General features: G+C 45.7%; 1 protein-coding gene across 4 annotated transcripts in view; it reads left to right on the top strand.

Annotated features, from left to right (window-relative positions):
* The first annotated feature begins 13104 nt into the window (after window positions 1–13104).
* FUBP3 (far upstream element binding protein 3) overlaps window positions 13105–27286 on the top strand; it is a 58676-nt gene continuing 44494 nt past the window's right edge. For 2 of the 4 annotated variants that reach the window (XM_039461420.2, XM_039461421.2), the window contains exon 1: window positions 13132–13281. In XM_039461420.2, the coding sequence (XP_039317354.1) occupies window positions 13198–13281 (84 nt within the window). In that variant the 5' untranslated portion in view covers window positions 13132–13197. Of the gene's footprint in view, window positions 13282–14693; window positions 15014–27286 lie in introns of those variants that run through there. The other 2 variants (XM_039461419.2, XM_074394617.1) reach the window with 2 other exon arrangements.

Genomic DNA, 27286 nt, shown 5'->3' with positions numbered 1-27286 from the left:
TAATTGCTTACTGTTGACCAGAAGCCTTACTGATAACACAGAAAGTCAATTTGTCAGAGGCGTTTGAACTGATGCAACATCCTCTTGAATAGGGGCTGGATAAAATGAGGCTGAGACCTTCTGGGCTGCATTCCCAGGAGGTTAGGCATTCTTAGTCACAGGATGAGATAGGAGGTCAGCACAAGATACAGATCACCAAGACCTCGCTGATAAAACAAGCTGTGGGAAAGAAGGCGGCCAAAACCAGCCAAAACCAAGAAGGCGATGAAAGTGACCTCTAGTCCTGGTCACTGCTCATGACACACTAACGCTAAAAGGCACTCCCACCAGCACCTAGACAGTTTACAAATGCCATGGCGACTTAAGGAAGTTATCCTATATGGTCTAAAAGGGGCGGGAACCTTCAGTTCTGGGAATTGCCTATTCCTTTCCCAAGAAACTCATGAATACTCCACTCCTTGTTTAGCATAGAAGTAACAATAAATCAAGCAGTAACAATAAATATAAGCAGCCGATCAGCCCAGGCCTCTGCTCTGCCTACGGAGTAGCCATTCTTTAATTGTTTTTCTTTCCTTTTTTTTTTTTTTTTGAGACTGAATCTTGCTCAGTCGCCCCAGCGGGAGTGCTGTGGGGCATTCCCAGCTCCCTGCAAACTCCGCCTCCCAGGTTCAAGTGATTCTCTTGTCTCAGCCTCCCAAGTAGCTGGGATTACAGGCACAGGACAACCACCACACCCAGCTAATTTTTGTAATTTTCACCATGTTAGCCAGGCTGGTCTTAAATTCCTGACCCCAAGAGATCCATCTGCCTCAGCCTCCCTAAGTGCTGGGATTACAGACGTGAGCCACTGTGCCCGGCCCAATTCCTTTATTTTGTGTTTGTTTTTCCTTTACTTTCTTAACAAACTTGCTTTCACTTTCTTCTATGGACTAACCCTGAATTCTTCCTTGTGCAAGATCCAAGAACCCTCTCTTGGGGTCTGGATCAGGACCCCTTTCCGGTAATAGCTAGGACTACAGGTGTGTGCCATCAGGCCTGGCCAACTTTTTTTTTTTTTTTTGAGACAGAGTCTCACTTCGTCACCAGGCGCTAGGCTGGAGTGCAGTGGCTCGACCTAGACTCACTGCAACCTCCACTGCCGGGGTTCAAGCAATTCTCCTGCCTCAGTCTCCCGAGTGGCTGGGGCTACAGGCGCACGCCACCACGTCCAGCTAATTGTTTTGTATTTTTAGTAGAGACAGGGTTTCACCATGTTGGCCAGGATGGTCTCGATCTCTTGACCTCGTGATCTGCCCGCCTCAGCCTCCCAAAGTGCTGGGATTACAGGTGTGAGCCACCTCACCCAGCCTAATTTTTTTTTTTTTTTTTTTTTTTTTTTTTTGGAGACGGAGTTTCGCTCTTGTTACCCAGGCTGGAGTGCAATGGCGCGATCTCGGCTCACCGCAACCTCCGCCTCCTGGGTTCAGGCAATTCTCCTGCCTCAGCCTCCCGAGTAGCTGGGATTACAGGCACGTGCCACCATGCCCAGCTAATTTTTTGTATCTTTAGTAGAGACGGGGTTTCACTATGTTGACCGGGATGGTCTCGATCTCGCGACCTCGTGATCCACCCGCCTCGGCCTCCCAAAGTGCTGGGATTACAGGCTTGAGCCACCGCGCCCGGCCTTTTTTTTTTTTTTTTTTTAAGTCAAGTCAAGGTCTTGCTATGTCACCAAAGCTGGTCTCAAACTCCTGAGCTAAAGTGATCCCCCAGCGTTGGCCTCTCAAAGTGCTAGGATTACAGCCATGAGCCACTGCTCCCAATCCTGCTCCCACATATTATATACTGTATTCATACAGCAACAGAGAAAAGAAAATGCTATTAAGAAAATTGTCGAAGATGGCTGATCACTAACAGCTCGGGATTGTAGCTCCCACTGAAAGCGCAAAGAACGAGAGGACGCCACACCTTCACATGAATTCTTGTTGCTCACGCACCAGGAGATTCCCAGAAGAGGAGCCCCACGGGTCACCAGCGCGACTCTTGTGACCGGCGAGGCGGTTTTGCCGGCGCCTTGGAGCGACGGTTCTTGGTGCAGAGTCGGAAAAGTACCATCAATCTTAACGCCGCTGATTTGGTCGGTGCAGTGGGTTGCTCAGATTTCGGCGCTGAGAATCAGTAAGTTGGACGTCCACTCAGAAACCCAATTACAAAGACGGTGAATTCAAAGACCACAGATGGATAAATTTATAACGAAGGGAGGAAAACAGCCTAAAAAGGCTGAGAATGCCCAAGATCAGAACGCCTCTCCCTCAGCGGGGGATCACAGTTCCTCATCAGCAACGGAACAAGGCTTGATGGAGAACGAGTGTGTTCCAATTACAGAAGCAGGCTTCAAAATGTGGATAATGAGAAACTTCTGTGAATTAAAATAACTTGTTTTAACCCAATCTAAAGCAACTAAGAACTTTGAAAAAAGATTTGACAAAATGTCAACAAGAATACACAATTTAGAGAGGAAAATAAGTGAATTGATGGAGCTGAAAAACACAATATGAGAACTTAGTGAAGTATGCACAAGTCTTAACAGCCGAATTGATCAAGCAGAAGAAAGGATATCAGAGGTCGAAGACCAACTCAATGAAATAAAACAAGAAGACAAGATTAGAGAAAAAAGGATAAAAAGGAACGAGCAAAGTCTCCAAGAAATATGGGACTATGTGAAAAGACCTAATCTACGCTTGATAGGTGTGCCTGAATGTGACGAAGAGAATGAATCCAAGCTGGAAAATACGCTTCAGGACATTATTCAGGAAAATTTTCCCAGCCTAGTAAGGCAAGATAATATTCAACTCCAGGTAATACAGAGACCACCACAGAGATATTCCTCAAGAAGAGCAACTCCAAGGCACATAATCGTCAGATTCACCAGGGTTGAAATGAAGGAGAAAATACTAAGGGCAGCCAGAGAGAAAGGTCAGGTTACCCACAAAGGGAAGCCTATCAGACTTATAGCAGATCTCTCAGCAGAAACCCTACAAGCCAGAAGAGAGTGGGGGCCAATATTCAACATCCTTAAAGAAAAGAACTTTCAACCCAGAATTTCACATCCAGCCAAACTAAGCTTCACAAGTGAAGGAAAAATAAAGTTTTTTTGTGAATAAGCAAGCACTCAGAGATGTCATCACCACCAGGCCTGCTTTACAAGAGCTTCTGAAAGAACCACTAGACATATGAAAGGAACAAACAGTATCAGCCTTTCTAAAAAAATTACTGTCCCAACCTGCAGGACAACAACAGGGGCCCGAAGGGAGGGAGTGGGGATGGATGGGCAGGAGACGCGAAGAATGGAGACAAGACAGGAGTCTGATCAAGTCTCGTTTATTGTTGCTGAGCTCACAGCTTAAATAGGCCAGGCAGAGGGGCGGGGCAAAGGAAGCTTGCAGTTGGGAAATTCCGGCCAGGTGTGCCAGGTGCCGCTACCAGCCTCGTGCCGTCCACGGGCTGGACATGAATCATCAGGACTTGAGCCTCCCACAAGCGGCACCTGGGCTCTCTTGGCCCCAGGATTTGGCCTGTGCTGCTGCCCACAAATTATCAAAAAGAGCATCAATATAATGAAGAATTTACATCAACTAATGGACAAAATAGCCAGCTAATGGCAGTATTAAACTCACATATATTATTATTAATTCTAAATTTAAATTGACTAAATCCCCCAATCCAAAGACAGGCAATTTGAATAAAAAACTAAAACCCATCAGTATGCTGCATCCAGATCCATCTCACATTCAAGGATACACAAAGACTCCAAATAAGGGATGGAGAAAGATTTACCAACCAAACAGAGAGCTAAAATAAATAAATAAAAAGCAGAAGTTACAATTAAGCAACAAAGATCAAAAGAAGCAAAGAAGGACATTATATAATGATAAAAGGATCAATGCAACAACAAGAAGAGCTAAAGATCCTAAATATATACGCACCCAATACAGGAATACCCAGACATACAAGACTTATAAAGAGACTTAAACTCCCACACAATAATAGTGGGAGACTTCAACATTAATATTAGACAGATCAATGAGACAAAAAATTAACAACGATATTCAGGACTTGAACTCAGATCTGGAACAAGTAAATGTAATTAACATTTATAGAACTCTCCACTTTAAATATACAAAATATACACTCTTATCAGTACCACATCATATCAACTTAGAAGTTTAAAAGAAATCTTGGTTGGCTCCTTGTTTGCTATTCTCTTCCCTCATTTTCTTTCATGTCTCCATTATTAAGGACAATTATAGGCATACCCATATTTAGACTGCATTCTAGCCCGGGCAATAAAGCAATACCCCCATCCTCTCTCCCTCTTCCTCTTTCTCTTTCTTCCTCTTCTTTATTCTTTTTCTAAAAAAAGAAAAAAGAAAAAAAAAAAAGAAAATTGTCTAGAGCTGGGTGTGGTGGCTCACGCCTGTAATTCCAGCACTTTGGGTGGCCAAGGATCACCTGAAATCAGGAGTTCCAGATCTTCCTGGCCAACGTGGTGAAACCCTGTCTCTACTAAAAATAAAAAATTAGCTAGGCATCATGGCAGATGCCTGTAATCCCAGCTGTTTGGGAGGCTGGGGCAGGAGAATTGCTTCAACCCCGAAGGGGTCACGGCGCCCAGCAACTCCTGATTCTTTAAGAGAGAATAACAAATTGTGGTTTTCTATTTTTTTTTTTTTTTTTTTTTTTTTTTTGCAAAGGAGTCTTGCTCTGCCCAGGCTGGAGTGCAATGGTGAGATCTTGGCTCACGGCAACCTCCGCCTCTGGGGTTGAAGCAATTCTTCTGCCACAGCCTTCCAAGTAGCTGAGATGACAGTCATTCGTTACCACAGCCAGCTAATTTTTGTATTTTTAGTAGAGACAGGGTTTCATCATGTTGACCAGGCTGATCTGGAACTCCTGACCCTGTCTTTAAAAAAAAGAAATCCCATAACCTCTGGATAATAAATGGAAGTAGTTTCATAAACAACCAAATAATGTTGTATTGTCTGGCCAGGGAAGAAGGCAACTCTATCCAATATTTAGAAACGATGATGGGCTGGGTGCGGTGGCTCACGCCTGTAATCCCAGCACTTTGGGAGACTGAGATGGGTGGATCACCTGAGGTCAGGAGTTTGAGACCAGCCTGACCAATATGGTGAAACGCCATCTTTAAAAAAAAAAAAAAAGAAAAAGAAAGAAAGGATGATGGAGGACGAGTGTGACCAACAGGGACACACATTCTGTTTTATTTAAAAAAATTTTTGGCTGGGTCTTGATATGTTACCCAGACTGGACTTGAACTCCTAGGCTCAAGAGAGCCTCCGGCTTGGCCTCCTGAGTAGCAGGTCCGAGCCACCTTGCCTGGCTAAGGTCACAGATACTCTTTATTCTTTTTTTTTTTTTTTTTTTTTTTTTGAGATGAATCTCACTCTGCCACCCAGGCTGGAGTGCACACAATCTCAGCTCACTGCAACGTCCACCTCCCAGGTTCAAGCAATTCTCCTGCCTCAGCTTCCCAAGTAGCTGGGATTACAGGCATGCGCCACCGTGACCAGCTAATTTGGTATTTTTAGTAGAGATGGATTTTCACCTTGTTGGCCAGGCTGTTCTCAAACTCTTGACCTCAGGTGATCTGCCTGCCTCAGCCTCCCAAAATGCTGGGATTACAGGTATGAGCTACTGCGCCTAGTCTGTTTTGTTTTTTTTTCTTTTTGACAGAGTCTTGCTTTGTCGCCCAGTCCGAAGTGCAGTGGTGCTATTATAGCTCGCTGCAGCCTCCATCTCCAGAGCTTAAGCTGTCCTCCTGCCTCAGCCTCCTGAGTAGCTAGGTCTACTGGCACATGCCACCACACTCAACTAATTTTTTTGATTTTTAGTAGAGACCAGGGCTTGCTGTGTTAAGAATTCAAACTTCTGAGCTCAAACAACCTTCTCACCTCAGCCTCCCAACGTGCTGGGATCACAGGTGTGAGCTATCACACCCAACATCTCACATTTTCTTGTGTTTATTGACCATTACTATTTCTCTTCCTTTATGAAGTGCCTGTCCAATTATTTTGCCCATTTCGTTGTATTGTTTTTTTTTTTTTTATTAATACGTTGTAGGGTTTTTTGTTGCTGTTTTTGAGACAGAGTGTCACTCTGTTGCCCAGGCTGGAGTGTAATGGCACAAGCCTAGCTCACTGCAACCTCCGCCTCCCGGGTTTAAGCAATTCTCCTGCCTCAGCCTCCCAAGTAGCTGGGATTACAGGCATGCACCGCCATACCCAGCGAAAATTTGTTTTTAGTAGAGCTATAGCTTTTACAAACATTTTCTCCAAGACTGTGACTTACCTCTCTACTTTTTTTTTTGAGACGGAGTCTCGCTCTGCTGCTCAGGCTGGAGTGCGATGGCGGGATCTCAGCTGACTGCAACCTCCGCCTCCCAGGTGCAAGCGATTCTCCTGCCTCAGCTTCCAGAGTAGCTGGGATTACAGACATCTGCCCCCACTCAGCTATATTTTGTGTTTTTAGTAGAGATGGGGTTTCACCATGTTGGCCAGGCTGGTCTCAAACTCCTGACCTCAGGCAATCTGCCTGCCTTGGCCTCCCAAAGTGCTGGGATTACAGAGGTGAGCCACCATGCCAGTCCAATAAAACTGTTTTTGTTTGTTTGAGATGGAGTCTTACTCTGTCACCCAGGCTCGAGTGCAGTGGTGCAATCTCTGCTCACTGCAAACTTTGCCTACGAAATGCAAGCAATTCTCTGCCTCAGCCTCCCGAATAGCTGGGATTACAGGTGCCCACCACCATACCCGACTAATTTTTGTGTTTTTAGTAGAGATGAGGTTTCACCACCTTGACCAAGCTGGTCTTGAACTCCTGACCTTGTGATCCATCCACCTTGGCCTCCGAAAGTGCCGGGATTACAGGTGTGAGCCACTGCGCCCAGCCAATAAAACTGTTTAAAGAAATATTGGAGCCGGGTGAGGTGGCTCACACCTGTAATCCCAGCACTTTGGGAGGCCAAGGTGAGCAGATCACCTGAAGTCAGGGGTTCAAGACCACCCTGGTCAACATGGCAAAACCCCATCTCTACTAAAAATACAAAAATTAGCTGGGCGTGTCACTGCATGCCTGCAATTTCAGCTACTTGGGAGGCTGAGGCACGAGAATCACTTGAACCCAGAAGGCAGAGGTTGCAGTGAGCTGAGATTGCACCACTGCACTCCAGCCTGGGTGACAGAGTGAGTCCATCTTAAAAAACAAAATATATATATTTTGTTGTTGTTTTGCTTTTTTTTTTTTTACATTGATGAGACTCAAAGTTCTGCTGAATATATTTTGTTTTTTAAGGCAAAATATATATATTTGTTTGTTTGTGTTTGTTTTTTAAGATGGAGTCTCACTCCATCCTATATATATGATGCTAGAAGACAGTAAGAGATGCCTTCAGTGTTCTAAAGGAGAATTATTTACAATCCAGAGCTCTATAACTAGCTACATCATTAATTAAGTGTGAGGGGCCAGCTGAGGTGGCTCATGCATGTAATCCCAGCACTTTGGAAGGCCAAGGCAGAAGGATTGCCTGAGCCCAGGAGTTCAAGACTAGCCTGAGCAACAGAGTGAGACCTGTTGCTATGTAAAAATAAAATGGCCTGGTGCGGTGGTTTACGCCTGTAATCCCAATACTTTGGGAGACTAAGGAGGGTGGATCATGAGGTCAGGAGTTCGAGACCAGCCTTGCCAATATGGGGAAACCCTGACTCTACTAAAAATACAAAATTAGCTGGGTGTGGTGGGATGAGCCTGTAGTCCCAGCTGCTTGGGAGGCTGAGGGAGGAGAATTGCTTGAACCTGGGAGGCGGAGGTTGCCATGAACTGAGATCGCACCACTGCATTCCAGCCTGGGCAACAGAGCAAGACTCTGTCTCAATAATAATAATAATAATTTTTAAAGTATAAAGCCCGAATACATTGTTTTGGACAAGTGTGGTCCCAGAAAATTTACTAGCCATGTACTTAGGAACTTTCTTGAGGGTGTAGCACTACTCTACGGTACCAGCAGGGTGGTACAAGGCCAGGGGAAGAAGCAGGGAGATACACAGTCATACACTCAGGTTCCTGTCAACAATAGACAGCACATGTGACAGTGGTTCCACAAGATGATAACACTGGGCCAGGCATGGTGGCTCCCGCCTGTAATCCCAGCACTTTGGGATGCTGAGGAGGGTAGATCACCTGAGGTCAGGATTTCGAGACTAGCCTGGCCAACGTGGTGAAACCCCGTTTCTACTACAGATACAAAAATTAGCGGGGGCACAGTGACATGCACCTGTAATTTCAGCTACCTGGGAGGCTGAGGCAGAGAGAATTGCTTGAACCTAAAAGATGGAAGTTGCAGTGAGCCAAGACCACGCCACTGCACTCCAGCCTGGAAAATATATATATATATAACACTGTATTTTTACTGGATCCTTTCTATGTTTAGATATATTTAGATACACAAGTTCCTACCATTGTGTTACAACTGCCTACGTTAGTCCATATGGTACCATGCTGTACAGGTTTGTGGCCAACAAGAAATAGGCTACACCATACAGCTTAGCTGTTGTAGTAGGTTTGTGTACGTATGCTCTGAGATGTTCACACAATGATGCATTTCTCAGAACATACTCCCATCCCTAAGTGACAATTACACATATACACATGTATTCCCTATTAAAGGTAGAGTCTAATGTATTCTCTGATGCCGAGACAAAGAGCAGTATTCTAATCATCGGATCACTCCTATTGCTCCGAGGCATATCTTTATCCCTCAGTCAGCATGGGAGAGTCTTTATAATTCTACTTTAAAATTTTTAGACTTCATGCTGACATGCTCTTTAGTCTGCACTTGAAATTCCAGTGGAAACTTGGCATTGGAAAAGGTCTAGGTCTGGGGACCTGTGAAAATCTCTAAATGGAGAATTCTCTCACTCACGGTTCATCGCTATAAGCTATTTCTGCCTTAGAGTAATAAACAACTCAGGCCAGGCGTGGTGGTTCATGCCTGTAATCCCAGCACTTTGGGAGGCCGAGGCGGGTGGATCACAAGGTCAGGAGATCAAAACCATCCTGGCTAACACAGTGAAACCCCGTCTCTACTAAAAATACAAAAAATTAGCAGGCATGGTGGTGCGTACCTATAGTACCAGCTAGTTAGGAGGCTGAGGCAGGAGAATCACTTGAACCCGGGAGGCAGAGGTTGCAGTGAGCAGAGATCGAGCCACTGCACTCCAGCCTGAGGGACAGAGCGAGACTCTGTCTGAAAAACAACAACAACAAACAACGCTGCTCTGGGGATGGGAATGCAAAGCTTCCCCAAATTTCAAGTGGCCAGATGCCAAGGGTCTTTAGGGTAGTTAACAAATACTAGAAACCACCCACGTTATATCCTTTAAAGGATACTGTGTAACATTCTCTGTATTTACTTTTTCTCTTGATTTATTTGAAAAACTATGTTACTATTCAAACATAATTTGCTGTTTCTCCCTGGAGATGTACTATATTTCTGTGCCACTTGGTCCGTGCTTGGTCACCGCTTGCTTTGGCCAATTAAATGGGAGCAGAAGTGCCATATGCCGTTCACTTCTAGGCAAAAGCTTTAAAAGGCAATTTATGCTTCACACTGCTGCATCTTATTGACAACAGGCAAACTTTCTTCCACCAATAAAACATGAACAAAGTCGTGCCTAGCGCTTGCGGCAGAAGCCTTACAAACCAGTTCACGCTTTGCCACTCCCTACTTCATCTGCCCTGATGAAGTTTAACGTTCCAGACAGAGGCCGCCATCAGCCTTGGCTGAAGAGTGAACAGGACGTGTAGCGGAGGTACCACTACGTTCATGTATCGAGTGAGAGGTAGCCTGTATTGTTGTAAGCTACTGATATTTTCAGGCTTGTTACTGTAGCATAACCTAGATTTTCCTTATTGATACAGTTTCACTTTAGGGTGACTTATAGTTGCTAGTATCCAGAGGCAGTTCAACATTATCAGTAACTTGTAACTTATCTCCAAATCTCAGAGAGAAATGGTTTGCAAAACTAGTCACAACCACAATGTGAATTTTTCCTTTTCTTTTCTTTTCTTTTTTTTTTTTTTTTTTGAGATGGAATCTCGTTCTGTCACCCAGGCTGGAATGCAGTGGTGCAATCTCAGTTCACTGCAACCTCCGCCTCCCGAATTCTCCTGCCTCAGCCTCCCAAGTAGCTGGGATTACAGGCTCACACCACTGAGCCCAGGTAATTTTTGTATTTTTAGTAGAGATGGGGTTTCACCATTGTTGCCCAGATTGGTCTTGAATTCCTGACCTCAGGTAATCCACCTGCCTTGGCCTCCCAAAGTGCTGGGATAACAGGCGTGAGGCCTTTTTTTTTTTTTTTTTTTTTTTTTTTTTTTCTTTTTTGAGACAGAGTTTTGCTCTTCTGGCCCAGCCTGGAGTGCAATGGCGTGGTCTTGGCTCATTGCAACCTCTGCCTCCCAGGTTCAAGCAATTCTCGTCTCAGTCTCCCAAGTAGCTGGGATTACAGGTGCTCCCCACCACACCCAGCTAATCTTTGTATTTTTAGTAGAGATGGGGTTTCACCATGTTGGCAAGGCTGGTCTCCAACTCCTGACCTCAGGTGATCTGCCCAGGTTGGCCTCAGAAAGTGCTGGAATTACAGGCGCGAGCCCCTGAGCCTAGCCAGATTTTTCTTTGTTAACCTGTAAGAATATTTCTCTATCCTCTTTGGACAAGATCATTCTCATTCATTCATTTCACAAATGCTGAGAACTAACCACATGCCAGGAATTGATGCTAGGTGGCAGGGAGAGCAATTAACAAGACAAACAGACCTTGTATCAGTAGAGGCTTTATTCTAGTGGAACAGGCAGACAATAAACATATAACTGCATGATGATTTCAAAGCAACTATGGTAAGTGCTGTAACAAGCTGATGAAGTCCAGGGTGTTAGCAGAACATTTAACAGTGGACATGACAGGCTTGGGGCCATCTTCATCTTCTGTGCCCCCAAATATAAGTGACCTGTTCAAAGTTACTCAACCAATAAAAGAGGGGGAAAGAGAGCTCTATCTCCCTATTCAGGGATTATCTGGTCCTTGGACCAAACATTGGAATATATCTTATATTTAGGCCAATAGCCTTGTTTTCACTATTTATACTCATAGGAAAAGCCAGCTGGAATATGCATCAATCAACATCCTAACCTCAGAAATACATTTAAGAAATTCAAAACATAAGTTATCATTGATATTTGGTTCACTTGAACGATTGTGTTCATGAAAGTTCATACCACTGCCATTCCTTGATTTTTACAACCGAAGTTAAAACACTCAACACACCCAGAATGGGCAATAAATGGACGTGTTGGCATGGGTCTTCCTCATGCTGGCACTTCAACAACACAGCAAGTTATGTACTTTTGAACAGGGTTTGAAACATTTTTCCTGAAAGTAATCTTCAATCTTGCAATGTTGCCAAATTTTTTTATTTTGCCATAATCTATGAATTATTCTACCTGGCATTGTTGAATGCAAAATAAATTGACTAAGCACCTTCCATGTGCCAAACCCTAGCGATACAGGGAAAAATAAGTCTCTGCTCTAAAGTAACTCACGGTCTAGGAGAGAAGTCATGATCAAATAAAGAACTGTGCTCTGATTATTGGCCAAGCATTCCTCACACTTCTTTAGAAAGCCCAAAGCTCTCTTGCCATAATGACACAGTGGGAGGAGAGGGTGGGGTCACCCAGAAAAGTCATATGGGACTTTTTCCCCAAATAGGGTCTTGCTCTGTTGCCCAGTCTGGACTACAGTGGCAGGACCACGGCTCACTGCAGCCTTGACCTCCAAGGCTCAGGTAATCCTTCCTTTCCAGCCTCCCAAGTAGTTGGGAATATAGGTGTATGCCACCATGCCTGGGTAATTTTTGTACTTTTTGTAGAGACCGGGGTCTCACTATGTAGACCAGGTTGGTCTTGAACTTCTGGGCTCAAGAGTTCTGCCTGCCTTGGCCTCCCCAACTGCTAGGATCACATGCATGAGCTACTGGACCTGGCCCATATTGGATTTTCTTTCTTTATTTCCTTTTCTTGCTGCTCATCTTCCTTCATAACTTCAAGATGGGCATAAAATGTTTGCCAACATCGTTCTTCATTAAGTCCAACTCCTCTGCATAATAGGGCTGGAGAAATATTAAACACGAGGGCCATCGTGCTAATACAAAAATGGGCGCCCCCCTAAATCTCGTTACTTGTTTGCTCACCTCAAAGGCTCAACTGAATTCTGGCACTAAGATTCCTTCCTTGCTGTAGAAGATCTATACCTAGTCACGTCCATTAAAGTTACATAGGCGTTCCAAAGAGCCTCCTGCAAGTTTTGACTGAGCAGGAACGGGAGCAATAATGGTCCTGTGATGTTTCCTGCACCCCCTAGAGTCCCAGAGTTTGTGAAGCAGTGGGTAAGAGGACACCACGCTGGCTTTTCAGTGGGCGCGTCCCTCCTCGGCGGCGTCACCCGGCAACCCCAGGCGGCAGTGGCGGCGGCGGCCCATCCTCGTGCAAACTGCAGTGTAAGAACTGGGACCCGGGACAATCCGCAAACGTGGGACACCGACATTCTGTGATGCTGTCCCTTGCCCTCCATGCCCTTTCAAAGCGGTCGGCCCCCAAGTTCCCAACCAGTAGCCATTTCAGAGAGGGGCTGCTCAGGACCAGGCTGTTGATGAACCATGACTGCTCGGGGTGCCGTCTTGGAAGAGCCACGTCAGTCCCTCTGAGATTCCAAACGGCCGACAGCGGACACCTCTGAGCCATATCCGAGCCACAGGGACCTGTCACGACGCCATCGACGGTCCTGGACCAAATCCTGCTCGGGAAGGGCGGGGTCGCGACCGGACCCTCGAGACCGACGGCAGCCCGGCGCTCTGAGCCCACCCCGGCGCTGCGGTCCCGCCCCCACTTCCGGTCGGTCAAAAGTCACGTGCCCTGATCCCGCCCCCGCAGACGCGGCTCCTCTCGGAGTGAGCGTCCCTGCTTCCCTTCCGCCGGAAGTACGGCGACTTTCCCTTTCCGGCTACGGGTTCCCAAGCGGAGCGGGAGGCCGGACCGGGGAGCCGAGCGGCGGCGTCGGCGGCGGGGGCGACGGCGGCGGGGGCGGTAATGGCGGAGCTGGTGCAGGGGCAGAGCGCTCCTGTGGGGATGAAGGCCGAGGGCTTTGTGGATGCCCTGCACCGGGTCCGGCAGGTACGGGCGCAGCCGGCTGGCAGGAGCACGAGATCCCGAGGCGGGGCCGGGCGGGCGGGGAAGAGGGGTTCGGGCCTGGGGGCGGGAGGCAGCCTGAACCGACGTCTCAGCCGGGCCGGGCCGTTCCTTAGGGTTCCTACAGCCGAGAGGGGCCGGGGGGATGAAGCGCCACTGCGAGGCCCAGGCCCACCTGTCTGGCGGGTCTCCCAGGTGCCTGAAATCGCACGGAAAGGATTTGCTTAAAGCATCTGCCCCCATCGTGCCCCAGCGGCCGGCCTGGCCCTACAGGGTAGCCAGCGCGGGGTTTTGAACCTCGCGAGTGGAGGGGTCCGGGGAGGATCTGGGTGTAGACATAAGGCAGCTCTCTCACGCCCAGTAGCTTGTTAAAACTTGGGGAACATCGTCTCTAGACTTACTGTTGAGTAGAAGGAACTGGAGGGCATCTTGTATGTGAGGGTGCTCTTTGGAGAGGGGAGAGAGGGAGGAGTTGCGTCTGTGGGTGATCCCCAAGAGGTAGAAATTTCTCATGGCAGTGGTTTACCTCTACTGGGGAAAATGGTGTGGCCTCATTCCGACATTGAAACTTTACTGTCTGACAATGTCGTGCATTTTTTCAGAGTTAAATGAACTGGGTTTTAAAAGGCTCCAAGCTTCCCTGTAGAGTGGATATGGGACCTGCCAAAAATACTCATTGGCTTCTGGCATGGCGCTTAGAACAGAACGTGTCCTTAAATTGTATCTAAACCGTACTTACAAGTTAGTCCTAACGCTTAAACTTACTCTGTTGAGTGTCTCATGTCCTCTCTTCTTATGTAATTGTAAGCTCACTGATACTTTAAAAGTTGGGCTATAACTAATTACTGCTTGATTCCTAACAGAAAGCCACAGGACCCATTGTATTAGAAGAAGGTCTTCACTCGGGCGCTTGAAGATATGGTCTTTACATCTCTTTCCAGTATTCCAGGGGAGGGATCCTTACCTGTTTCCCTGATACTGACTTTTCATGTTATATATTGATGCTCCTATAGACATTATATTGGATCCCAGAACTTTCCAAACCTGTGGTTCCACCTAAAATCTTATCTGATGAATTGTTACTTTACTGCCTAGGTGCCAACCAGTACAGTAGTGAGTATCCATCTTACTTAGACTTCAGATCCTCCCATGGCTGTAATGGATGAACATGCCACCCAGCTCCCCTTCCACCACTCTGCTTGCTGGCGTGTTACAGTGCTCTCCTCTACAGTACAGGGTCCTGAACCTTGTTTCTCACTGGCTACTAATATGTAATGGCTTTCGCTCTGTGCTGATGTGTGGCAGTCACCTTGTTGGCCTTCTGTGTCCAGGAAGAATTGTAGTCACTGCCCTAAAGAGCTCAGATCCTCAGTTGGCAGAAGGCCTGTAGTTGAACAGAAAGTGAATTTTGAACCATTGAGAAGACATTCCGCTTCTCTTGAGCCAGTGGTTGAACTCATATTCTTGGACAACCTGCTCCAGAGGGAGACCCTCTGTTAAATGCTGACCTAATGTGGATGGTTGAAGCAGTGGTGTTTACTACTAGCAGTGAAAACTTCATTGGAATTGTTCTCAGCTCTGAAATGCACCATTGACTGGAGCAGTAATAAGCCCAATGGAGACAGGGCTGTAAGTGTGTTCCTTCTGAATGTTAACAGCTGGAGGTCCATACTATCTCCAAGGATTTGATGGCCTTTAAAAACTAAAGAAAAAACAGGTTGGTGGGTAATTTTAGGTTTATTGTCTATAGATTTGCATTGGGCAAGAATGGAATGTTAGAAATCTATAATACTGTATGCTATGGTAAACTTACTCAAAGGATCTCATATTATTTGGGCATCTGGAAGGTGATGGTACTATTTCTTTGTTATGTGCACAGCATGTTGCAGAGGTGTGATTTTTCTCCCCATTAAACAGAACTAAAAGACAGTATGTTTAAATGATTGCCAAGTTTTTTGCCTGTTTATATTTCCTCAGAAACCCCAGAGACAGTCTGTAAGGCCCTCTTAAATTTGTCAAAGAGCAGTAAAATGTCTCATGCTCAGTTTTTCTAGCAGATCATAATAGAGTCTCAGTTGACCTGGCAGGATTTGAACCTGCAGTTTCTATTAAGTCTGGTCTGTGAGTCCAACACTTAACAACTAGGCTTCCCCTCCAGCACCTTGAAGTCTCCATGTATATCCTTTGGACTCTTTGCAGCAAAGTGCATCAGTTGTTGTTAGTTTACTCTGAGCATAGTATTATTAGATTGAAAAGGAGTCTCTGAAGATGTCAAATAAAATGTAAAATTTTCCCAAGCAACGTGAAGTCTAGTGAGTTAATGTTTGGCACAAGCAAGTGATTTACATGCGTTCTGTAGGGTGGTGGAAATATGATCTGGGCAAATCAGAGTGGCTCAAGCCTGTAATCTCAGCACTTTGGGAGACTGAGGTAGGAGGATTGCTTGAGCTCAGGGGTTTGAGACCAGCCTGGGCAACATAGTGAGACCTTCTCTCTACTAAAAATTTTTTAAAAATTAGCTGGATGTGGTGGCCCACTCCTGTAGTCTCAGCTATTCGGGAGGCTGAGGCAAGAGGATAGCTTGAGGATAGAGATCAAGGCTGCAGTGAGCTGTGATCGCTCCACTGCGTTCCAGCCTGGGTGACAGAATGAGACACTGTCTCAAAAAAAAAAAAAAGAAGGCCGGGCGCAGTGGCTCAAGCCTGTCATTCCAGCACTTTGGGAGGCTGAGGCGGGTGGATCACGAGGTCAAGAGATCAAGACCATCCTGGTCAACATGGTGAAACCCCGTCTCTATTAAAAATAAGAAAAATCAGCTGGGCATGGTGGCGCGTGCCTGTAGTTCCAGCTACTCAGGAGGCTGAGGCAGGAGAATTGCCTGAACCCAGGAGGTGGAGGTTGCGGTGAGCCGAGATCGCGCCATTGCACTCCAGCCTGGGTAACAAGAGCGAAACTCCGTCTCAAAAAAAAAAAAAAAAAAAAAAAAAGAAATGTGATCTCATTCAGTTCCATGGATGAAGATCTAAAAACTGCTGGATATTAAAAAAAAGTGACATCTGCATTTCCCAAGTCATCGGCTGGTTAGCCAAAGTAGTGTTTCTTCAACTAGTGCAGGTAAGACGAAGTCCTGAGTAGTTCATCCTGTTCCACGGCCGTCCTCTGCACTTGTGTGCGGTCTGTCTAAGGTTGTAAGGGGGCCTCTGGATGAGTAGATCCAAGTCTGGTTTATGTTGTTCCATTTTTCTAAAAATATTTTAAAATGTTCCTAGGAAGTCTACTGCTAGAAGCTAAGCAAGGTCAAGCCTGGCTGGTAGTTGGATAAGAACGTCTACCGCCTGGTAATTGAGTAGCACCTGTCATCACGTACAAGCAATCCCTTGTTAGGATAGCGTGATGCCACAGTGCTTTATAGATGCACAGCAGCCTTCTGCAGGCTGGACCAGCTAGCTGTCTGCCAGTCATCACCTAAATAGAAATTGTTCTCCTGAGAAACTACTAATGCTTTTTAGGACTTTAAAAAGCCTTAGATCTGTTTTGGTCTAGATAGACCCATTCAATACCTCTGGACTGTATACTACAGAATATGATGTTCATACAGAATGCAATCTAAATGATGCTTCAGGGAGTTCAGCATCATGGTGGCACTACATTTAAATCAGTGTGACCAAGCCATTGTAGAATCAGTAGAAAGTAACCTTCCGACAGATTTTTAGGTCTGAACCTCTAATTCACTGGCACCTTTTTTGGGGAAAATGTTGATTAACGTGGAGCCTCAGAAGTTCCACAGTCCTCCTGAAAATCCCTCCCTGTGCTGCTATTTCACACTTTAAGCCTGAGCAGTAGGTAATTTGGAATGTGTATTGGACACCCTGGGCTGATTTAGAACTTTAGTGTTTTAAGATTCTGGCTTTTTAGGACGAGCACTAAGTTTCCTTTTAAGAGGACACTGTACATCTACCATTAAAAGAAAAAGCCTCCATTCATTGGCCAGTGGGTTCGTCCTGCGAGGCTCATTGAACACATGGTTTTGACTCCCAGTGTAGTCAAGTGTACTGAACACTCAAGAGGTCTAAGTGATACTCCACTGAGACTGTCTTGTACATGTCCAGTGACTGAATAGCTCAAGACAGCATTTCACAACATACTCACTCCTGCCTGTACACTCATTTTAGCTTTCATAAACACTTGAAGGAAACTAATGTGTGCAGGAAATCCATGGCTGCTCCTGTAGCTTTACATAGTTGGGACCCAGTAGAGTACCTAGCAGCGTGAGTCTTCCTTAAAGGGTTTTGGTGACGTCACTGAGTGCATATGTGTCACCGCATGTTAACAGAAGTGCTGAACTTCATATTGGGTGTTGGAAAGTGGGTAGTAAATAAACCATACATTCCACTGTGTGTCTCTAAGGCTTTTCTCATTTCAGGTGAGAAAATTTATAATGTGATAATTTATCAAATAATTATTTATTTTGGGGTGGAGACAGGGTCTCACTACGTTGCCTAAGCTGCTCTCGAGCTCCTGGCCTCAAGCAATCCTCCCACCTCAGCCTTTCAAAGTGCTGGGATTGTGGGTGTGAGCCACCATGCCCTCATGCCGGCTATCTTTATTTTAAAATCTGATAGCCCATGTGTATTGTCAAACTTTGGTTTCTTCTGAAGTACCAGTTATTTCATAGATAGAAATCTACCTAGACCACAGTTCTCAAACTTGTGGCCTGTGGGCTATAGAAGACTTACAGTGGGCCTGCAGGCATGCTTTGTTTAACCCACAGCACCAGCTCTTAGAAACTAGAGTGATTTTTTTGGCTGGGCGCGGTGGCTCACACCTGTAATACAAGCACTTTGTATTACAGGCCAAGGCAAGCGGATCACCTGAGGTCGGGAGTTTAAGACCAGCCTGACCAACATGGTGAAACCCTGTCTTTAAAAAAAAAAAAAAGAAAGAAACTAGAGTGATTTTTGGCTGGGTGTGGTGGCCCATGCCTGTAATCCCAACGCTTTGGGAGGCCAAGATCACTTGAGGTCAGGAGTTCGAGACCAGCTTGGCCAACATGGTGAAACGCCATTTCTACTAAAAAATATAAAAAATTAGCTGGGTGTGGTGCCACATGTTTGTAATCCCAACAACTCAGGAGGCTGAGGCAGGAGAATTGCTTGAACCCAGGAGGTGGAGGTTGCAGTGAGCAGGGATAGTGCCACTGTACTCCAGCCTGGGCCACAGAGCAAGACTTCGTCTCAAAAAAAAAAAAAAAAAAAAAAAAGGTTTTGGCCAGGTACAGTGGCTCATGCCTGTAATCCCAGCACTTTGGGAAACAGAGGCAGGCAGATCACTAGAGGCCAGGAGTTCGAGACCAGCCTGGCCAACATGGTGAAACCCCGTCTCCACTAAAAATACAAAAATGAGCCAGATGTGGTGGTGCACACCTGTAATCCCAGCTACTTGGTAGGCTGAGGCATAAAAATGGCTTGAACCTGGGAGATGGAGGTTGCAGTGAGACGAGGTCACACCACTGCACTCCAGCCTGGATGACACAGACTGTGTCTCAAAAAAAAGAAAAAGAAATTTCTCGTTTCCCTGGAAAAGATCTGGCCACCTTGCTCCCACAGCCTACACAGCGATACTCAGCAGGAGCTGAGTAGCTGCTGTGCTTTTCACATGAGGTATTCACACTCTCCGGGTTTCCTTCATTCCTGCCATCTTGCTATTGTTTTACACCGTTCTTTGGGATGGCTAATTGAGAGTTTTTTACTTATCTTTTTCCAAATTGTGAGCTCACCGTCTCTGGTTTTTATTTGAAATTTTCTTTTTTTTTTTTTTTTTTTTTGAGACGGAGTTTTGCTCTTGTTACCCAGGCTGGAGTGCAATGGCGTGATTTCAGCTCACCTTAACCTCCGCCTCCTGGGTTCAGGCAGTTCTCCTGCCTCAGCCTCCCAAGTAGCTGGGACTACGGCCATGTGCCACCATGCCCAGCTAATTTTTTGTATTTTTAGTAGAGACGGGGTTTCACCGTGTTCACCAGGATCATCTCAATTTCTTGACCTCGTGATCCATCTGCCTCGGCCTCCCAAAGTGCTGGGATTACAGGCGTGAGCCACCGCGCCCGGCCTTTATTTGAAATTTTCTAATGGAAAGACCTGTGGGTGGAGAATTAGGAGGTCTGAGTTTCCGGTAAGCGGATGCATGAACTTGGACTGGGTTAGCCTTTCCTAGCATTTGATCCGTAGGCTGTTTCTGGATCTACCATGGGAAAGAGATTGTGGGCAGCTGAATTTGGGGAATGCAGGATTAAGTAAAGGTGAATTGGTTTCTTTACTGTAGGACTTCTCAGAACCTTTACCATGCTTATGTGCATTCACTTCTACAGGGGTGTAGGGTGTGTATTGCAAATGTCCTGAAGTTACATCACTTCATGCCCTCTTCATGAAACCAAATCACATTCTGTGCGTGAAACCCAGGGAATATGGAGCTAGATAATTTCAGCAGTCCTTTCAAACCCTTCAGCATTCAGAGCTTCCATCAAGCTGGATCTGGAAAAAGCTCAGCATGTTATTTTGGTCCTTCTGCTTTCCCATGTTCTATCTGCTGTCTGTTCATATGCCCTTCTCTCCCCTTCTTTCTGTGTAGTCTTTATTCTGATGTTTTATCTTAGAATTATCCCAATTGAAAATGTTCTGCATTTGGAGTTTTATTACAAAGATTTTGTTTGTTGGTTTTGGGTTTCTTTGCGACAAGGTCTTGCTCTGTTGCCCAGGCTGGAGTGCGATGGCGCAATCACAGTTCAGTGCAGCTTGGACCTCCTGGGCTCAAGCAGTCCTCCCACCTCAGCCTCCCAAGTAGCTGGCATCTGCCACCACACCCGACCTACACTTTCATTCTAATACCAGGTGGTTACAAATCACTTGCAAGACTGAGTAGTATGATTAGAAGTAGTGATTTGATTCAGATTACTTAGCATTAATAGAAGGTCCACTGAGTCCAAGGCCTCTTGCTGGATGCTGGGCCAGTACAAAGAAAAATCAGAGAAGTTTCTCGGCTCACTGCAACCTCTGCCTCCCAGGCTCAAGCAATCCTCCCATCTCAGCCTCTCCAGTAGCTGCCACCATCCCCCACAGCTAATAAGGGCTATTAATTCTCATTTTATATTTTAAAATAATGAGCCAGAGGGAGATAAAGCAGTTTTCTCAGAGGTACACATAGTGAATATATGCAGTAGTTCTTGGACCCATGCCCTCTGCATTTTAAGAAGGACTTGGTTCCTTAGCAGAGGTAGTTGGGTAGTTTTTCATCTCAATGAGATGGCTACAGCTTTGAGACGGAGTCTTGCTCTGTCGCCACGCTGGAGTGCAGTGGCGTGATCTTGGCTCACTGCGAGCTCCGCCTCCCAGGTTCAAGTGATTCTCCTGCTTCAGCCTCCGGATTAGCTGGGACTACAGGCGCATGCCACCATGCCCAGCTAATTTTTGTATTTTTAGTAGAAACGGGGTTTCACCATGTTAGCGAGGCTGGTCTTAGTGAGCCACTGCGCCTGGCCTAGCAGTCTTTAAACAGCATTGGAGGAGTGCTGGTGGAATTAGTTGGAAGGGAGGGGGAAAGCTAATGGATGTGTCACATTTAGGGCCTCTGGTGGGAGTGACCCACCTGAAACAGTATTTCAGCATAGAGCCTCCCCTAATCACCTTAGCATTCTGCCTGCAGATGGGCCTCTCGGTATCCACTTTAAATTGAGCAGTTGTTTGATGAGCACCTTCTGTGTGCCAAGCATTTTGCTATGCATTAGGAAAGTTGTTCTTTAACTTTTTCAGAATATGGACCTTTCTGAGACTCTTAGAACTTTGACCCTCACCCCAGAAATATTTACTTATTTTTATTTTTATTTTATTTTTTGAGACAGAGTCTCACTGTGTCGCCAGGCTGGAGTGCAGTGGCGCGATCTCGGCTCACTGCAACCTCTGCCTTCTGGGTTCAAGCAATTCTGCCTCAGCCTCCCGAGTAGCTGGGACTACAGGTGCATGCCACCATGCCCAGCTAATTTTTGTATTCTTAGTAGAGATGGGGTTTCACCATGTTGGCCAGGCTGGTCTTGAACTCCTGACCTCGTGATCCACCCGTCTCAGCCTCCTGAAGTGTTGGGATTACAAGTGTGAGCCACTGCGTCTGGCAGAAATACTTAAATAGTTTAGGATGTAATTTTGGGAAGTTATGAATTCTCTAAAATTAAACCCTAGGGCTCCCAATTAAGGACTGTTTCCTAAGGGTACCAAGATGATGGGGACAGATCGAATCCTCAGCTCTCGATGGTGGGGAGACAGTATAACCAATGGGTCACTCAGTGAGAGTATGCTATTTAGATACAGTTTATAAGGTGATTTACAAACACAAGTAGGGGAGTATTTAATTCTGCCTAAGCATAGGAGGGATGAGGTTGTCAGGAGAACCTCCCACGAAGAGCTGCATCTTACTCAGTTGTCAAGAGAATTCCTTACTTCAGATATTGCCAGTAAGTAGGGCAGGATCAGCCGGGGCTCCATCTCTGATACAACAGTCGTTCTCATTCATTGAGCCCATGTTGTTCTGGGTGCCAGGCAGGATTCTTACATATGTTCTTTCATTTGATGGTCACAAAATTCCCAGGGATGGTATTGTGATGTGATTCTTAAGACACAAACTTGAGGTTCAGACAGTATGAGTGCAGGTTCTGATTCTGCCACTTACTAGTTTGGCTTTGGGCAAGTTATTTAACTTCTTTCAGACTTAGTTTCCTCATCTGTAACATAGAAATAGTTGATGGTAATAATAATTTTTTTTTTTCTTTAACCAGTTTAGAGAGGAGATGGTAGTAATAATTTTAAAAGCAATAGTTAATGTTAGAAACTAGGAGGTTACCCTGAGTGGCAGGTGGGTAGTGACTGAAGAGGGGACGAGGCAGCTTCTGGGGTGCTGGTGCTGTTTCTTGATCTAGGTGCTAGTTACATAGGTGTTTTAGTGAACTCTACACTTCAGATCCGTGTCTTTTTCTATATCATTATTGTTATTCAATAAGAGGTTAAAATTGGAAGCATTTCTGGTTCCTTTCCATGTACTGCCTTGTTTCCAGTGGTTTACATTTGGTATCTTGTTATCCCTGTGGATACAATTCCAGGCAAACTAGTTCCAAATCCCACAGTAAGAAGAATAGTAGCTACTTTGGAAGGTCACTGTGAGATTCAGCAAGGGCCCTTGTCAGGCACTAAGTAGGTAGTATGTTTGCTGCACTGTCTTCTTTGTAACATAAAAGGTAGTGGGGCCGGGCGCGGTGGCTCACGCCTGTAATCCCAGCACTTTGGGAGGCCGAGGCGGGTGGATCACAAGGTCGAGAGATCGAGACCATCCTGGTCCACATGGTGAAACCCCGTCTCTACTAAAAATACAAAAAACTAGCTGGGCATGGTGGCGCGTGCCTGTAATCCCAGCTACTCAGGAGGCTGAGGCAGGAGAATTGCCTGAGCCCAGGAGGCGGAGGTTGCGGTGAGCCGAGATCGTGCCATTGCACTCCAGCCTGGGTAACAAGGGCGAAACTCCGTCTCAAAAAAAAAAAAAAAAAAAAAAGGTAGTGGGATGCAGGACTCGGGCTTGCCCGGAGGGACCATGACTCCAAGCCTGTCTCTGAATTTGTTCTTAGCCACCGGGCCTCCTTCCTGGCTGCAGACTGTTTCTTCCTGCTGTGGGTAGTAGAGACTTGCAGTCCAGCCTCCCTTTCTCCCAGGCAGGGTCTCTCTGGGTGTCTGTGCCACACAGGTTCTGGGAAAGGCAGTTGGGTTCCTGCTCCTCGGTGCTGGTGCAAGCCTTCACTTCCGCTTGTTGTATCCGTGCGAATCCACAGGATCTGTGTTGAGTAGCACGGACACATGTGGCTGGCATCCAGATGGCTTTGCCTGTTTATGATTAGCATAGAGTTGTAGCAAGTGTCAAGTTGTGGGGATATTCGCACTTCTTACTTGGATTTTTAGATGAACTACTTTGAAGATGAAATTTGTCAGAGAATTTTAGTCTTGAAAATGTGCACAAGGAATAATTAATTGCCATAATTTCTAACTTTAGTGATTTGTATATCACCTTTATGGTTTTTGCCATATCATTGGACCTTCAATACATGATTTACTTAATATTCTTAAATTTAGATTATTGATTTATTTTGAGACGGAGTTTTGCTGTGTCACCCAGTCTGGAATGCAGTGGCTTGATTTGGCTCACTGCAACCTCCACCTCCTGAGTTCAAGCGATTCTCCTGCCTCAGCCTCTCGAGTAGCTGGGATTGCAGGCATGCACCACTATGTCCAGCTAATTTTTGTGTTTTTAGTAGGGACAGTGTTTTACCGTGTTGGCCAGGCTGGTCTTGAACTCCTGACTTTAAGGAATCCACCAGCTTTGGCATCCCAAAGTGCTGGGATTACAGGCGTGAGCCACTGCATCCAGCCAGATTTATTTTAAATATATATGCATATATATATTTTTTAAGAGACAGGGTCTCACTCCTGTACAGGCTATAGTGTAGTGGCTCAGCCATAGCTCATTGTAACTTTTTTTTTTTCTTTTTTTTTTTTTTTGAGACGGAGTTTCGCTCTTGTTACCCAGGCTGGAGTGCAATGGCACGATCTCGGCTCACCGCAACCTCCGCCTCCTGGGTTCAGGCAATTCTCCTGCCTCAGCCTCCTGAGTAGCTGGGATTACAGGCACGCGCCACCACGCCCAGCTAATTTTTTGCATTTTTAGTAGAGACGGGGTTTCACCATGTTGACCAGGATGGTCTCGATCTCTTGACCTCGTGATCCACCCGCCTCGGCCTCCCAAAGTGCTGGGATCACAGGCTTGAGCCACTGCGCCCGGCCAGCTCATTGTAACTTTAAACTCCTGGGCTCAAGGGATCCTCCTGCCACAGCCTCCCGAGAAGCTGGGACTATAGGTTCGCACCACCACACCACACTCAGCTAGGTTTTTTTTTTTTTGGCCTGTGACACACCCCCAGGGGATCCTGAGAAGATGTGCTCCTAAAATATTGTTTAAAGGGAAACTAAGTCATTATCATAAGTGGAAAACTTTGTCATGCATAGAAGGTATTTGTAAGAACAATGTAAGTTTAAAAACATTCATCCATGTGCCTCCCAGGATCATCTTGTGCACTTCTTTTGGGAAAACACTGGTTTAGTTTGCCCCTGCATTTTCCAGGTGAAGACACCAAGGAGCAGGGTCTTGAAGGTCTTGCCCAAGGTCACACATGAGAACTGGCTGGGAAACCAGGACTGTTGACTGCTTCCTGGCCCAGCACTCTCCTCCCCTGAGTTCCCACTAACTACTGGTAGTGGAGGCTAAGTGTCTGTGACATTGATTTATTTTTCATTTATCACTGTGCTTAAAATAGCACGGGTAGTGATATGACCCATTTGCCTCCCCCTGAAAAGGGGGAAAATAACTGGTGTGGTAGAAAATTGGTAGCAGAGTCCCCTCAAGGTCATGCTTGCCGATAAGGAGTAGAGTGGCCTTGGTTTTGTGGACTATCCTGGCTTTCATCTGCTGGCCTACGCCATTATGAACTGAGGACAGTACCTCACTTCCGTTAAGTAGCTACTGTTTAAAATCATCAATTATGTGAAGAATTGCTTGAGCTCTGTACACTGGAAGTCACTAGGCTTTATTTAAGTCCTTGGGAACTGAGATATGTTTAAGAAAATATTAGGTGGAGGGAAGGGAGCAGCCAAGTGGTCAGAGAATTTTAGTCTTGAAAATGTGCACTGGGAATAATTAATTGAAAATAGAAAATTAATGTTTTCTAACTTTAATGATTTGTGTACCTCCTTTATGGTTTTTACCATATCATCAAACCCTCAGTATACTATTTACTTGGACTCCAGAGTCAGGGAGACCTGCGTTTGAATACTGTTTCTGCCACTTTCTTATTTTTGTAAACTGAAAGCAAGTTTATTTAGAAAGGAATAAAATAGAGCAGCCCATTTCTGCCACTTATAAGATGGGTGACTTTGGGCAGGTCACTCCACATCTGAGCCCGTTTTTCTTATCTTAAAATGAAAATAATACCAACCTCATAGAGGATCGTGTTGAGGAATAAATGAGATAGTGTATTTAAAGTGATTTTAGCTGAGTAGCTCTCACTACATCTTAATTGTTTTATTAAGCATTTAAAATCATTTTTTAGAATGAGATTGTAAGTGGATGAATGAAGTATATTATTTCTTTCCAGTATAGTGTATGTAACATAGTCTATATCATAGTATAAATGTAAATTATGTATTGTGGTGTTGAACTCATACGTAACATTTGATTAGCCAGGGTCCAAACACAGTTTCCTCACTTCAGAGCTGTATCTCAGCTGTGATTCTGTACTGCTGCTCTCACAGTGGAAGTTTCCCAAATTGTAGATACAGAAGTAAGCATGAATTCAGAAGAAACCTGAGGTGGGGCGCGGTGGCTCACGCCTGTAATTCCAGCACTTTGGGAGGCCAAGGCGGGCGGATCACAAGGTCAAGAGATCGAGACCAGCCTGGCCAATAGTGAAACCCCGTCTCTACGGAAAATACAAAAAAAAAAAAAAAAAAAATGAGCTGCGTATGGTGGTACGCACCTGTAGTCCCAGCTACTTAGGAGGCTAAGGCAGGAGAATCACTTGAACCCGGGATGTGGAAGTTGCAGTGAGCCAAGATTGCACTGCTGCACTCCAGCCTGGTGACACAGCAACCCTCCATCTCAAAAAAAAAAAAAAACCTGAAAGGCTCAGTCACATTTTGGAAGAAGGCTTGTTGATTTAACCTAAATTAGGAACAAGAAGCTATCGTAACACTTTTATCATGTCAGTTTTGGAGGAAAAAAATGACATGAAACTACTACATACGTTAAAAGGCAGGCCAAGGACTCAGCAATACAGTTTAGCTACTTTAGAAGGAAGAGTAAATGGCCGGGCATGGTGGCTCACGCCTGCAATCCCAGCACTTTGGGAAGCTGAAGCAGGTGGATCACCTGAGGTCAAGAGTTCGAGACCAGTCTGGCCAACATAGTGAAACCTCATCTCTACTAAAAATGCGAAAATGAGCCTGGCGAGGTGGCAAGCGTCTGTTATCCCGGCTACTCGAGAGGCTGAGGCAGGAGAATCGCTTGAACCCAGGAGGCGGAGGTTACAGTGAGCCGAGATTGCCCCACTGCACCCCAGCCTGGGCGACAGAGCAAGATTCCATCTCAAAAATAAAGAAGGAAGAGAAAAGATCTGGAAGCCCAGAGGCGTCATTGAAAGGGAGCAGGGATAATGCCGTGTAGAGCTTGTGTTTGAGGTCCTGTCTTTTTGTTTCATTTTGGTTTTGAGTTGGAGTCTTGCTCTGAGGTGAGTGTGGCTGTGTTCTAACAGAACTCTAATTACAAAGGCAAGTGCTTCACCAGCCGTAGTTTGCTGAGCCCTGGCCTATACAGTAGTCTCTCCTAATGCTGAGTCTGGCTTAGACTGTCTTTTCCTTCCTTCCTTCTTCCTATCTTGTCTCCTAGCAGTCAAGGGGATCTTTTTGTTGTTTTCTGTTGTTGTTTTAAAGAGATGGGGTCTTTCTCTGTCTTCCAGCTGGAGTGCAGTGGTGCCATCATAGCTCACTGTAACCTCAAACTCCCTGGCTCAAGCAGTCCTCCTGCCTCAGCCTCCCAAGTAGCTGGGACTAAAGGGATGCACCACCATCAAAGCTAATTTTTAATTTTTTTGTAGAGTTGGGGGTCTCACTGTGTTGCCCAAGCTGGTCTAGAACTCCTGGCCTCAAGCAGTCATCCTGCTTTGGCCTCTCAAAGTGCTGAAATTACCTGTGCTAGCCACCATCCCTGGCTGGGGATCTTTTAGAAACGTAAATCAGCATGTTACTCTGCTGCGTAAGACTTGTAGTAGCTGCCCATCAGCCTTCCTGTGAAGTTCAAGCGCCTTACCATGACCTGAAAGGGTCCAGTGTGAACTACCCACGTCTTGGAACACATC

The sequence above is a fragment of the Saimiri boliviensis genome, chromosome 2 (assembly GCF_048565385.1).
Source record: "Saimiri boliviensis isolate mSaiBol1 chromosome 2, mSaiBol1.pri, whole genome shotgun sequence".
Taxonomy (NCBI): domain Eukaryota; kingdom Metazoa; phylum Chordata; class Mammalia; order Primates; family Cebidae; genus Saimiri; species Saimiri boliviensis.
This window is presented reverse-complemented; position numbering and strand designations above follow the sequence as displayed.